The sequence below is a fragment of the Lepus europaeus genome, chromosome 1 (assembly GCF_033115175.1).
Source record: "Lepus europaeus isolate LE1 chromosome 1, mLepTim1.pri, whole genome shotgun sequence".
Classification (NCBI taxonomy): Eukaryota; Metazoa; Chordata; class Mammalia; order Lagomorpha; family Leporidae; genus Lepus; species Lepus europaeus.
In genome coordinates this window covers 41,257,769-41,273,477 of record NC_084827.1, presented here as the reverse complement: position 1 = coordinate 41,273,477, position 15,709 = coordinate 41,257,769, and the positions used below count along the sequence as shown (strand labels likewise).

At 37.3% G+C, this 15,709-nt stretch overlaps 1 protein-coding gene across 1 annotated transcript in view; it reads right to left on the bottom strand.

Annotated features, from left to right (window-relative positions):
* The window catches only part of MAGI2 (membrane associated guanylate kinase, WW and PDZ domain containing 2), a 1,616,214-nt gene that overhangs the window by 1,090,328 nt on the left and 510,177 nt on the right, over positions 1 to 15,709 (bottom strand). The window contains exon 2 of the mRNA XM_062210835.1: positions 11,504 to 11,620. Coding sequence (XP_062066819.1) covers positions 11,504 to 11,620 — 117 coding nt within the window. The remainder of the gene's footprint in view (positions 1 to 11,503; positions 11,621 to 15,709) is intronic.

Below are 15,709 nucleotides of genomic sequence, written 5' to 3'. Positions count from 1 at the left end.
CATTTTCTTGTTTCATTATTTTTATATTTTTAATTTTACTTATTTTTATAATATTCAATGTGCTTTGTAGATACAATTCTGAGAACATAATTATATTCCCTCCTTCAGCCATCTTCCCCCTCTGTCCTTCCCACCCTTCTTCCCTGTTCCTTTGTTTTGTTTTTAGTTTCTGAGATAACATACTTTAAATTTACATTATAATAAAAGGCTTAATACTTTATCAAATAAGAAGTTTAACAAGTAAAAGACAAAAAGATCATAGTTCAGTAAGAATATAGATAATACCTATACACAATAACTGAATGGAAAAATGACCATTTCACCCTTATACAGTAAATTTTAAAGCAATCACATATCATCAAAACTATAGCAGTACATATGACTTTCTTTTTTTTTGGACAGGCAGAGTTAGTGAGAGAGAGAGAGACAGAGAGAAAGGTCTTCCTTCTCCGTTGGTTCACCCCCCAAATGGCTGCCACAGCTGGCACGCTGCACCAATCTGAAGCCAGGAGCCAGGTGCTTCTTCCTGGTCTCCCATGCGGGTGCAGGGCCCAAGCACTTGGACCATCCTCCACTGCCTTCCCGGGCCACAGCAGAGAGCTGGACTGGAAGAGGAGCAACTGGGACAGAATCCGGAGCCCCAACAGGGACTAGAACCCGGAGTACCAGTGCTGTAGGCGGAGGATTAGCCTAGTGAGTCGCGGTGCCGGCCAATACGACTTTCTTAACAGCTGTGAGAATTTATTTTTAAATCCAGCAAATATATATTTTATTTTTTAAAAAAAGATTTATGTATGTATGTATATATTTATTTGAAATTCAGAATTAAAAAGAGGCAGAGGCAGAGGCAGAGAGAGAGAGGTCTTCTACCTGCTGGTTCACTCCCCAAATGGCTGCAAGGGCTGGGGCTGGGCTGATACGAAGCCAGAAGCCTGGAACTTCTTCTGGGTCTCCCATGTGGGTGCAGGGACCCAAGTACTTGGACTACCTTCTGCTGCGTTCCCAGAAACGTTAGCAGGGAGAGAGATCAGAAGTGGAACAGTTGCGACTCGAACCAGGACCCATATAGGATGCTGGTACTGCAGGCAGTGGCTTTACTCACTAAGTTACAACATTGACCCAAAAATATATTTTCTAAGTCTGGAACCCCATTCATTTTCATCAGAGTGTAAGTAGGCAGAGCTCTTTGCTTTTCCTCCTTTTCTATCTCTGGAACATCTCTAAACCTCCAGGAAAGACCTCATGATTTCCTGACTCCTCAGAGACTGAATTAAGAAGATTCTACCATGTGGAGTGTTGACTGGGAGCCAGTCCACCTATGATAGAACCTTTGTTCTCATTCTAACTGCATGGTGTCATGCCACTTATTTATCTCCAGAGTCTCAGTTTCTTCAAATGTCTTCAAAAGTGGTAAATAGTCACTTACCTCACACAAATGTTATGAGAATTCAAAAAGCAAAACCTGAAAAACATTTCTTGGGCATAGGAAATGCTCAGTGAACTTGTTTTACTTGACGGTCTCGAATTAGCCTTGGCTAGGGATTCTCCAACCATTTCAACTACTAGGGATGCTAAGATTAACTGAATTTTGGACATAATGTCTCAGATTTCCTACTAACATTCTTATTAGCATTTATTTTCACACAACTCTTCACTGGTGTCACCTAATTCAAAAGATGAAAAGAGAACTCAGGATTCTTACCAGAAATAGGAGAAGACAAATAAACTTGTGTATAGGTTAACATTAGCTCCTCACTCCAGTCTTGTTTTTGGAAGATCAGTTAAAGGATTATCATTGTTACCTACAAGAGGTTGTACTGAGCATCAAGTTAAACTCTCCTCTTTCCAATAAATTATGCATATTCTTTGCTGACCTTGTTTATATATACAAAACAACTTTCCTAAAAACTAGGCTTTAAGTAGCCAAGGTAACAGCTTGGAAAAGAAACTGGGAAACTAAGTAGAAATTGATCCAAATGTAAACTTCTAACCTGCCTAGGAAAGTTCTTAATTGAATTGACTGTCAATCCTACATCAGTCTTAACTTTTAATTACCCTGTATGAGAAACCCTACTGACTCTTCTACATTTTTCATCTGTGGTACAAATTCTTTGACAGTAGTGAACATTGATTTAGCCCCCTATTAGTCAGATCTATTTGGGCCTCCAACAAGGGCTATTCACTTCCCTAAGTGATATTTATTAAAGTTCAACAGTAGAAAACACTATATTTTATGTTAAATATCTTATCAGAGAGATTAGTATCACATTTTCATAACAATCTACCTCATGCTTCAGAAGGCTTTATGTCACATTTCAGCACATTCCCAAGGAAGAAAGCTATTTTAAAAGCTATGTGCTTTGTATTTCTCATTATGTTTATTTTCTTACCCACTCACTAAGGCTAGATAATATTTCAGGGTTTCATGAATAGTGATGGCATTCTTCAAGGAACATCAAAGTTATGATGGCATCCTTAGCTTGACATTCATAGAAAAATCTGAATGTACATGCATGGCTGGTTTTAGCTAGAACTACACTTAATTTAAACCCAGCTCTTTATTTTTCCCTGAAGTGTCTGCTGTATTTGATATATCTTCAGTTTCCATAAGCTGTTTATACCTGCTTGATATTAAGGGCATTCCACATCAGAATAATTTAAGCCAATTTGATGAACTGATTTGAACAATGATAAAATTTAAAAAGCAAGCTTGTAGAATTGGAAAACTACAGAATTTTAGAGCTGAAAGAACTATTAGAGTGTATTATACTCCTACCTCTCACCTCCCCAAAGAGGTTGCTTCCAAGGTCAATGGCTCCCAATTCTTTAGGCAAATGCTGTTTCCAGAATTCCATGCTGCCAAATAAAGTCAGTGTGGAGGGTTGATTTTTTAAGTTCTAGCAAAGCCAAAATGCAGTGAGTCATTAACTTTGATTAGTGATGACTTCAGTATTTGCTTTACATTGTTCTTTTGACTAGATACATTCAAAGATTGACTGCCCACCACAAACCTATAGTCTTTTTAAAAATTCAAATGACAAGGTGAGAGAAAGAGAGGGACAGAGAGAGAGAGAGAGATTCCCTTCCAGCTGGTTCACTCCCGAGATGGCAGGAACAGCAGGGGCTGGGTAGGCTGAATCCAGGAGAGCCAGGAACTCCATCCAGGTCTCCCACATGGGTGGCAGGGTACGAAGTTCTTGGACCATTTTTAGTTGTTTTCCCATGCACAGTAGTAGACAGCTGGATTGGAAACGGAATAGCCAGGATTCAAATCAGTACTCGAGATGGGATGCTGGAGTTGCAAGTGCTGGCGTAATCCACTGTGCCATGAAGGTGGCCCCTACATCTGTAGTCTTAAAGGCCTAATGTAGAACCCGTTAATCTCCACTGCTGTCTGCCTCTTGCTCCCTTTCAGCTACACAGTCATCCAATAGCCTAGGTACTAATCAGCAGATTCTAGAAACATGGGGAAGCCCTAATTCTTTCTATTCAAATAGTGCTGTGGTATACAATGAGACTTACTGATCTTAAACCCAACAGGACTATGATTTCTCAGTCTATGGGAGGCACATCCTGGGCTCTCTGGAAAGTGAACTGTTTTCAAGTGAAAGTGGTGATGGGCTCTTCTGGAGGTGGGAAAATGGCCTCATTTACTCCCCAGCCAGCGGCAGGGACTGATGAAGTCTACGGGTGTACATCCCACTTGCCAATCCACTCGTGGCCCACAGACCCAAATTTCCTGTGCATAATCTCCCCTTTTTGAAAAGGAAAGAGAGAAACACAACCTACAAGGAAAAGTCAAGGGAAAGATTAAGTCACAAGAACAACAAAAAAGCTGATCAAGTCAGTGCAAAAGGAATTTTATGTGGCTGGGAAGATTAGTAAGGCTGTTCCCTGTTGGTGTTTATTGCTTTTCGTATGTGCCAGATATGTTCCTTTATTCTAAAACTGGTGCCTTGTGGTGTCAAATGGATACATCAATACAATCACTTCTAATGCTCCCCGCCTCTCCATTTTAAGCAACATTTTGAAGCCATTTCTCTCCTGGAGAGTACTCTGTCAACCAAACCAATGGATGTTATTTTCTGACCCAGAATGACACATTCAATTTTTGATCAATGAACAGGAGAAAACAATTATACTACTTTCACATATGTGACAGGAAATTGGCTTAATATTCTCAGTGAGAAGGGAGAAGAGGTAAACCTAATCCAGCTTTTTAAACCAGTAGTAACATAGGTCTAATAAAAAGAGCAGGCAATTTACATCTGAATGAAGGATGTGCAGAATACCTTTAAGGATCTGTTATTGTTCAGAAGCTTTTTCCTTCTGATCTAGACTTTCAGAGTAGTTTATAAATTTCTCAATAAATTTAGTTTCACTTGTTTAAAAACTTCCTTTTCTTTTTGGCCCACAGTGTCAATAACTATATTTATTCTCTAATAACCCACATTCTCAACAGTTAGCACCAAATATAATTTGTCTATTTTAAAAAATCAAATTTATTTTCAAAGAACAAAAATCTGGCAACATGATTCTGAAATCATTGCAAAAGAATATGATTCACACTCTAAAAGTAACTTTAAAAAAAAGCCTCTAAACTGATGATTCTTATTTGAGGCAATAAGAATCATGTTGAAACAGAGGGACAATATACAGTTGTTGGAATATGTGGGTTTAAAATTCAGTTGGGTGCTTCTACTTCTATCTCTACTTATTTGGCGATAGTTCAGTCACCACCCTGGCATACAGATCCGAACTGCTTAAAGATAATCTGAGTATCTAAGCATGTTCTTGATTATTTTCCACTCTGAAAAGTTCCTTCCATTGGAATAAATGATTTTTTTCATAAATTTATATATAAATACCACTCTCCTGTCTTGCTTCATGTGTAGAATTATATCGTTATGACTTATACTAGGAGTAATTAGATTCATTTACACCCATAAAATATTTTGTTGTCCTGTTAAATATTGACACATTTTACAAATTTATATTTTTTGCTGAAGAATTAAAATTATGCCCCCTTTTAGATTATACTAGACAGCCTTGTCCTAATTCTGGATTAAAAAAAAGTATTTATTTATTTGAAAGGCAAAGAGAGAGAAAAAGAGAGGGAGGGGGTAGAGAGAGAGAGAGAGAGCGCTCTTCTATATGCTGATTCACTTCCCAAATGGCTGAACCAACCAAGGCTGGCCAGGCCAAAGCCAGGTGCCAGGAGCTTCTTCTAGGTCTCTCATGTGGGTGCAGGGGCTGGATCAAAAGTGGAGCAGCCAGAGACTCAAACCAGTGCCAATATGGGTTGCAGGCACTATAGGCAGAGGTTTAACCCCTAATTTGAGCCCCTAATTCTGGATTTTTAAATAGATATGTGGCCAACCATCCTGTCTCCAACTGTCTTTTCTGACCATAGCACTATACAAGAGGGTACTTCAAAAAGTTTGTGAAATGATTGGCTTAAAAGATAAATTTATTTTGGTACAAAAATATTGAAATTCATGTGTCAGTTTTTAATAATATGCATTTTTCATGAACTTTGTGAAGACTTCAAAAAGGCACGGATTTCAAAAATTTTTACACTGAAATAAACTAATCTTTCAATTGCATTTTCCAGAAACTTTTTGAAGCCCTTTATATAATTAGCAAAGGGATGGTAAATGCATAGCTATATCTTTTCCTTTTTGGAAATTGTTTTTTTCAACAAGAGCTATTTAATCATAATTTTTATCTCAAATATTTTTTCATAAAAAGATTTATTTATTTACTTTTTTATTATTTTTTATTTTCTTGACAGGCAGAGTTAGAGAGAGAGAGAGAGAGACAGAGAGAAAGGTCTTCCTTCTCCATTGGTTCACCCCCCAAATGGCTGCCACAGCTGGCACGCTGCGCCAATCCAAAGCCAGGAGCCAGGTGCTTCTTCCTGGTCTCCCATGCGGGTGCAGGGCCCAAGCACTTGGGCCATCCTCCACTGCCACAGTAAAGAGCTGGACTGGAAGAGGAGCAACTGGGACAGAATCCGGAACCCCAACTGGGACTAGAGCCTGGAGTACCAGTGCTGCAGGCGGAGGATTAGCCTAGTGAGCCACGGCGCTGGCCCTATTTATTTACTTTTTCAGAAGGCAGAGTGACAGAAAGAGGAGAGATGAAGACAGAAAGAGACAGTGAATGAGAAAGAAAGAGAGAGGCACAGGGAAGAAGGGAGGGATGGGGGGGAGAGAGAGAGAGAGAAAGAGAGAGAGAGAGAGAGAAAATAGATTTTCTCTAATACTATCTGAAAGAATTAGGAAGGAGAGAACGATCCAACATGGGAAGGGGGACACACAGCAGACTCATAGAATGGCAGATGTCCTAAATAGCACTCTGGCCTCAGAATTAGCCCTTAAGTCATTCGGATCTGGCTGAAGAGCCCATGAGAGTATTTCAGGCATGGAAAGCCAAGACACTCTGGCAAAAACAAAAACAAAAACAAAAAAACAAACAAACAAACAAACAAAAAAAAAAACCTAACCTAAATGAAAGATCTTTGCAAGTGAGATCCCAGAGGAAAGAATGGGCCATCAAGGAAGGAGGTACCTTTCTCTGAAGGGAGGAGAGAACTTCCACTTTGACTATGACCTTCTCTAAATAATATCAGAGTTGGCGAACTCAAAAGGCTTCATGACAAGAGCCTAGGGTGATTACTGACACCATAAACATTGTTAAGTCAACAACAGGAGTCACTGTGCACTTATTCCCCATGTAGGATCTCTGTCCTTAATGTGTTGTACAATGCAAATTAATGCTATAACTAGTACTCAAACAGTACTTTTCACTTTGTGTTTCTGTGTTGGTGCAAACTGTTGAAATCTTAACTTAATATATACTAAATTGATCTTTTAATATATAAAGGTAATTGAAAATGAATCTTAATGTGAATGGAATGGGAGAGGGAGCAGAAGATGGGATGATTGTGGGGGGGGGAGATATAGGGGAGAAAAAGCCACTGTAATCCAAAAGCTGCACTTTGGAAATTTATATTTATTAAATAAAAGTTAAAAAAAAGAAAATAGGTTTTCTGACACTGGTGCATTCCCCTAAATGCCTGCAACAGCCTGGGTTGGTTCAAGCCTTACTAGGAGCTGCTTTAAAGTAGTCCATGTAGATGGCAGGGACCCACATACTTGTGTCATTGGCTGCCTCCCAGTTGCATTAGCAGGGAGCTAGTTTAGAAGTAGCCACAGGTTCCCAGGCCCTCTGATATTAGATGCAGGTATCCCAAGCAGAGGCTTAACCTGCTATACCACAACGCCCACACCCTCACAACTTTTAAAGAGACTACTTTTACCTGTTTTTTTGTGAAAGATAATTTGACATAAATGTCAGAAAACTTTCAATAATTTATTAGATACTTTACAATTTTATACTAGACAATGCATCTTTTAAAAATGGCTTAGTTTTAGTAACTTAAAAAGTGCTTAAATATGTAGAAACATCTTTGTGAGCTACACCTCAATCAGATCTTGTATAAAGTAATTTCTTTCATATCTTAAATCCATGATTTTTATTTTATTAAATTTTTATGGAATCATTTTAAACTTTAGTTTTATTGATTTCTGTCTTTTACTTGGTATACACTGGCATTTCTTCTGGCTTCAAATAAATTTAAAATATTTCTCACTCAACAAAATCATCTCACCAAATGATTAAGTATGGTCTTGAGAGAGAAGTTACGTTTTAACTACTTTTCATTTCATCCTGAAACTTTAAGATTGGTCATTGAAGTCCTTCACCATATCATCTGGTATAATGGGAAAAAGTTATCTAAACATCTGAACTTTCATCCGTTCTCATGCAGCCTAAAATATTAATTTGTTTTTCTAGAAGTCAGAAAGGATTGGAACTTTTTTGGCAACTTGCTGTGATTATTCTTCTCCTATGTAAGGAGGGGAGTCAGTGTGATTGTGGTTGATTAGAGTCAGGAGTTAAATATATGAAGTCATTATGCTCAGTAGAAGATTAAAGCCAAATTATACCCCATTTTCACTCTTTAAACAATTGCAAATTAATCTGATACTTTTCTGTATTAATTCCGCTAATATCCCACATATACTTTTGAATATACATTACCTACAAGACAAGTCATGCTGCCTTTACTTTGTACATAGAACATTCTGTGATGAAACAATCCTGTCTAATCTTCAAATAAATGATGCTAACTTAGTGCTGCTGATATAGCCTTTTGTATACTATCAAGGTAATTGAAATCCTGTATGATGGATGTTCTAAACTCTTTCAAGTCCTTTATCTGTACACATTTTTCAGGGTTAGTCTTTATCACATTCTAGACTACAATAGTTTTGTGTCATTGTCATTTACTCATTTCTCCTGAAGTTCAATTACATTGAATCCTATAGAGCCTGAAATCTAAGAGTAGAAAGATTTGTTCATAGTCCCCATTTAAAAACAGTTAACTTACCCTTTAGGACACCAGGTTCCTCTAGAGATATTTATGTTCCCCCTATTCGTTTTATAATTAGCATCTGAAAGTCATATATTGAGGTGCAAATGTAGGTCTTCAATGGACATGAAGCAAGTGACTGTCTCTACAGAAAATATCAAGAGTCAGTTCCCAAGGATCTTTTCTTTGTGATTCAATTTCAAAGAATGATGAATTGATCTCATCAGAGCCCACTCAGGCTCAATCTATGCATATCCATCCTGTCTCAGTGACTGAGTACTCCTTTCATGCCTAGAGATACAACTTTTTTTAAAACAAAATTGTTTTGAAGAATTGACTTTTGAGACAAAGTTCTGGGGAAACAAAATGAAAAGGCTAAATACAGTCAATCCTGATTAATGGGACAGGAAACACTGATGGGGTTTCATATTACCCATAGTTAAGGCCCACCGGAAAACTAGACTACTCACCTCCCTTGCTTAGCTCAAAAATCAGCCAGCACCCAGACACAGCTTCTTTTGGAGGTGGGTACGGGGTACAAGTTGTTGACACCTGGGTTTGACTAAGTATATAAATGTGCATGAGGGCGAGAGCAGGTCTCTGGCACCCTAGCTCCAGAATTTACTAGGTACTAAGTACGTCCAGCTCTAAGATTTGGCTCCTTTTTGTATTTGTTGTTGGTAGGGTATTGTCATGGTAGTAAGCAAATTACTCAGTTAGATCTTGTCTTGTGAAAGAAAACTAACCTAGTCTCACATAGTTAAGCTAACTATAATTCTGTGTCAGTGGAGTTTTAAAGGACCTATTCCTACTGCCAGTGCTAGATTAAACAAGAGATGAGATATACATATTCACTCATGCATATATAACAGCAATATGTTCCTCAGTAAAACGTTTTCCTCTTATGGTTCCAAGTTCATAAAAACCAAACAGAACTTTTTGACCCAAGAGAACATGTATAGTCCATGCCAGAAGATATACTGGATGGACATGTAAGTTTCTGAGCAATGGTAACATTTTTCACACTCCTGATACACATTTATCACACACTCTCTGAAAATGAACACTTCAATAAAACATATAATGAGAAAATATGGTGGACTGCTCAGGTCCAATTCATCAGTATAAAAGGGATTTTTAATAACATAAATCAGAATCATCTCTCTCAGATTTTTTTTTCACTTTTATGCTAACTTAAGAGCACTGTCAGATAATGGTGTTATTGGAACTGGCCATTAAGAATGGTAGCTGAAAAAAATCAAAGAATAATTGTTTCATCATAGCATTCAGATTCATTGCACTTCTAATTGTCTCCTTTATGGAGCTATTCAAAGATTTCTAATTGAATTTATAACCTTGTACCAAAATCACATCTTGAAACTCTATGTTTATTCCTATAAATCTAGTTATATTACCATTATATTTAATCTCCCTTCATAGTATTTCTTTGGACTCTAAATAGTGATGCTTTATTTATCAAGTTAATTAACTAATACAAAATTTACTCCTATTATCTTCATATTTAATTAAGACATTCTTATTTATGTTATCACCTTAGCAAGGACTACACGTATTCCTGAATGTCAGCCCGTTATCTATTTTCTTCAGCTTTTAAACATAATAAAGTGCCTGGATCCTTTATTTAGTGTTTCAGATCTCCTTTCTTTTATGTCACAAAAGATAAATTCACATGTCTGCACTGACAACATCACAACTTTGAAAATACGTCCACCCATTACCTTATAAATAGTTCAGTCACTTACTTTAATCCATCTTCCTCTGCCCATCACTCTAACGTCAAACTTACAAGTTTAAGAATGCACTTTTCTCCACTTCCAGTTCTAAAGCTAGAATCCAAACGTCTATTCATTTAACTAACACACATTGACAGAAGTATCATTTTGATTGACAAGGCATCAATCAGCAAGCATCTCATTTAGGAATATTTATTAGTGATGTCCTGGTGTTTTATTTTGATGAACTTCTAGCACTAACAATGACAAGAGTTCATCTCTCATAAAGTGTGCATGTTCAAAAGGCTGAGTGGTTACTTGTGGCTCTTCACTCCTCTGTGTGTTTTTAATATTTCATATTCATAATTATCATAATGATCCATGATTTACAGCTTTTACATGGTTCTGATGGCTCAACCTCAGATTTCCAAAAAGAATTTGTTTTGTTTATTTGTGTAATTTATCCTAGTCAAGTTTTCTTTAATTTTAAGCCTCCAGACTCAACAGTTTTGAGCAGAGCTAAAACACCAGTAACACACCCAATATCCACAGACAAGAATTTTTGTAAAGAGCAGAAAGTCTCTGGAAGTCATGGAATCTACCTTGAAGAAAATGGATTTTCATAGCCTTCTGGGATATAGGACTTGAGTTGAAAAGCCCTTGATTTGTCTTGAAGTTAATAGAGAACTGTCAAGCGAACTAAAACAGGCATGGGGAAATATTTCTGTGAATTTTATCATTTTACCAATTCCTCTCTTTGGAAGATTAATCAGAAATATTGTTTGCATATTTCTATACGTTGAACATTATGACATTTGCTCCAATACTCAGCAACATCACTTTCTATGAGCTGTGGAGATTCCCTTTCAAAATATACATTTCCTTCCACGTGTGAGACTTTCCCACTGCAAACCGCAGTTGAAGTTGAGCAGTATAGTGTCGATGCTGTTTACAAAATAGCTGTTTCAACTACTGAGTTTGCATTCTCCTGTCTCTTGGTGAGGATGTTCTATCCTCTCATGATTCATTCTCAAACACCAAAGAAGTCTTGCTGAAAATCAGTACTTCTCAGTACTAACTTGAGATGTGTAAGTTAGGTTTTATAGCCTGAAAGTCACAATTCTCTGGTGACTACGACTTCACCATAAACCACACAACTGCAGTGAAAAACATTTGCCTTTAAAACTTCCAGATCTTAAATCAGTTTTCTGTTTCAAAAGGCTACCATCAAAACCCAATGTGATTTAACTTTTTTTTTTTTTTTAAAAAAGCAATGGATATACAGCCAAACATTCATCTGATCCACAGAAAAGAACAGCATCCGTGCACTCACATGGTACCGTGCGGAGGTAGAGGTTGTCACGGATGATTTGCTGAAGCTCGTGATCCACAGAACCCTTCTGAAATCGTAAGTTGAGGTAGTGACGGAGATCCTTATCCACAATTCCTCCTGTAACAATAAAGTTTCTTAGTAATGGGTCTCAGGAAATACGTTGAGTAGGTAATTTGATATAAATAAACTCATGAACCTATATAAAGGTTCAAATCACTCTTTTGATTTTTTGGAAACGTTTCCTGCCAAAACAAAGACACCATTTCATGAGACAACAACTGCCTGCCAGGGATATGTTCAGTGCTTAATTCAGTCTTCAGTTAGAATGAAACACATAATATGGCAAAAAAGATGTATGTGACTTCTGAACTAATAGTGAAATATCTCACTGCTCGACTAGAATGTTTTTATTTATTTATTTATTCCCATTTCCCTCCAACAACACCTGACAAACACCATTCCATTTTCTGTCTCAACTAATTTGACTACTCTAGGCAGTACATGAAAGCAGAATTCTATTATACTTGCCCATTTTTGATGAGCTCATTTCACTAGCATAATGAAAACCATTTATTTTAAGTTACTATGGATTTCATAAGTAGATGATATAAAAATCAAAAGAAAAAACAGCACACATATTAATGATTTTACTCTCTTTAAACAATAAATCAAAGTAATTTTTCTGTCCTGTAATATATATGTAGATATTTTTAACTAGAAATGGGTTTGAAGTAATTTATTTTTCTTTTTCTTTTATCAACAGAAATAACTTTGAGTCCATCTGCCTTTATAACAAAGTGAAAAATAAACTGGCTTGGTAAGAAAGTAAATCATGTAGATCTATTAAAGAGTTGTACTTAAAGACAGCTTGGTAAATGATGTATATTTACCCTAAAACTCTTCTTATTTTTATACTGTAAAGAATGAACTATAATTCCAGATATTTATAATAATTTCTGCAAGTCTAATCTTTTCAATCAAATGCATTAAGAGAATTGAGCTAAAACAAAGACTTAAAGTTAGAGGAAACAGAAAATCAGTAATTAGCTATAAAAATCATATTCTCTTCAATCCTTTTGAATCTCTCAGAATTAGAATTAATAAATCAATTTGTATCTCCATGATCTCATGAAATAGCATTATGTGAGTGTGTATACTTTGGGAGTTATATATTTCAACGCTTCTGAGGTTTTCAAAATCTACTATTTCAGTTGCCTCCTAAGCTGCAGGTGTGGTCACAATAAGAGTTCATAAGAAACAGTGTTTTAACTGAAGAGAATATCAAAATTCTTAACTCTCCAAACAATATTTCTAATGAATTTGAGCGATGAGTCTCTTTTTATTTTTTCTGCTCAATATGTTACTAGAAAACAAGTGATCTCAAAACAAAAAGACTACTGTGAGCTGGTTGCACATAATATTGCATCCAGAATGCTCATACATGCAATTTTCCAAATTCAGAACCAGTCCCTCGACCGAAGAAGCAGAGCAGTTAGAAATAAATGTCGTTTGAAGCTCCTCACACACACAGTGATCTGTTATTTACAACTCCGAATGCCCCATGTGTCCCTGTGACTGGGACTTCCTGGCACTAAGCTGAAGTAGTTAATAACTTAGAAATCCTAATCCCTCCCTTCCCCCTTGTTTTCTTTGGGTCAGCAGAACATGCTTACCCTTGCTAATTCATCACAGTGACATACCTGAGATTGTTCTTGGCTGTTCTTTCTCCCAGCTTCTAAGTCCCCACGTCCTTTGGAGACTACAAACCCTCTTCCTTCTCTCTCTCTCTCTCTCTCTCTCTCTCTCTTTGATCTAATATGTAGGACAGGCCAAGTGATGAGATACTTTTTGGCAGTCCAAGAAAATGCCAGCTATAGAACAACAGATGTAGTCTGTCCAGTAATGTAAGCTAGAATCACTCACCTAATGTAACATGGATAAGTTTATATTTTATATCCATGATTCTTGTCCCAGCAGACATACTATCAGTTTAAATCATTTCTTTTACTAGAAATATACTCCATTAGGCCCCTTGAAAGTTTATCTTTCTAAAAGAATCCATCTATTCATTTCAGTGACTGGCTATAACTTTTCTTCCACAGAAGGATTTGCTGAAGCTACTAACAATTAATAAAAAAAAATTCCTGGGACCAGTGTTGTGGTGCAGTGAGTTATCTCGCTGCCTCTAATGCCAGCATCCCATGTGGGATCGCCTGAGTCCCAGCTACTCTGCTTCAGAACCATATTCCTGCTAATGTGCCTGCTAAGGCAGCAGAAGGTGATCCAAGTACTTGGATTCTTGTCACCAACATGGGAAACCTGAATGGAGTTACAGGCTCTTGGCTTCAGCTTAGACCAGCTCTGGAAGTTGTAACCATTTGGGGAGTGAACATGTAGATGGAACATCTCTCTCTCCCTCTACCACTCTCTTTTTCAAATACAGAAATTAATCTTTTTTAAAAAACTTATTCACTAAATAATGTAAATTGTCACAATGATAGTCAAATTCTGGAAAGGATCCCATTTTAGGGGGAGATTTTTTGCCTCATATTTTCTCATAACTCATCATAACATTTCTCACTAAGGAACTTTTTTTTTTACCTAGAATTCTTATTATAGCAAACTGCTATATGTCTCTATCCAATATTCTTTCCTCTATTTTCTTTTCTATTAAAAATTTTTGATTTATTTTCTGGTCCATACATACTTAGCTCTAGGACATGTATTAATGTATTCCAGTGATCCTAGTCATTCAATCTAGTTCCTCACTTTCCTAGCTGTCTTTGCAGCTTCTAGCAGCTAAGCTCTGGCCATTGAGACCTAATATAGAAGGAGAGATGTCTTCATGCATTGAACTGGATGTGATAGCTGAGATGCAGCCACTGTATTTTGACCATGAAGCCATAGGACAAGGAGAAAAAAGATACTATAGTAAGAGTTGGATACAGCCTAGGGAGATGGTGTTGTGGCACAGCAGGTTAAGCTGCTGATTTCAACAGAGGCATCTCCTATTGGAGTCTCTGTTCGAGATCCAGGTGCTTTCTTCCAATTCCACATCCTGCTAATGCATCTGGGAAGACAGCAACAAATAGTCCACGTAGTTAGGTCCCTGTTACCCACATGACAGATCAGGATGGAATTCCTGGGTCCTGACCTCAGCCTGGCCCAGCCTTGGCTGGTATGACCATGTGGGGAGTGAATCAGTGGATGAAGATCTCTATCTCTTTCTCTCCCCCTCTCTCTGTCACTCTGCCTTTCAAATAAATAAATCAATATTTTTAAAGAAGATTTATAAGTCAGAATGACAGAGAGAAGAGAGAGAGGGAGAGAGAGATCGATCGTTCCTCTGCTGGCTCACTCCCCAAAAGGACTCAACAGCTAGGCTGTGCCAGGCCAAACCAGGAGTCAGGAGTTTCTTCAGAATCTCTCACATGGGTGTACGGGCCCAAGCACTTAGGCCATCTTCTGTTGCTTTCCCAGGCAAATTAGCAGGGGGTTGGATCAGAAGTGGAGCATCTGGTACCCGAACCAGTGCCCAAATGGGATGCTGGGGCTGCAGACAGTGTATGTCTGCATGTATTACAAAGCTGGCCCCAATAAATGAATCTTAAAAAAAGAAGAAGAAGAAGAAGAAGAAGAAAAAAAAAACAGCCTACGTCTCTGATGGCTTTACTAAGCAGCTAAAAACAGCATTAGCAAGCACACAGCTTAATATTCCTTATTATATAAAAAATAGTAAATACTCATTTTTAAAACCTGTCATGGTTGAGCATGCCTTTAAAACCCATATGGCTGAACAACTGCAAATGATCCTAATCAACATACAGATGCAAACAGATATGCTTAAATGTTGAGCACATATATATGCACATATAATAGAGACACATATAAAGCATATTTGCACTTAGAGATTTCAATTGACAGAAATTAAGCAACAGGTACCAGGCAATGGTTGAGATAAAAAATAAAGCCTGGGTCTCAACATGATCTCATTTCAATTTTATAAGTTAATATTTTAAAGCAAACTAAAAAATACAGAATTCTACTTCACGTTCAATAAACTTACACATTGCTCAGTCTACTATCTTATTTGGCACGGGTACAATTTTCAGTTTTATTGTTAATGTCTGTTGAGTTTGGATTAAGGGATGCATATTTCAATCATGTGTCAAGCAGAAGCACTATCAGGTTCACTGTCCCATTGCA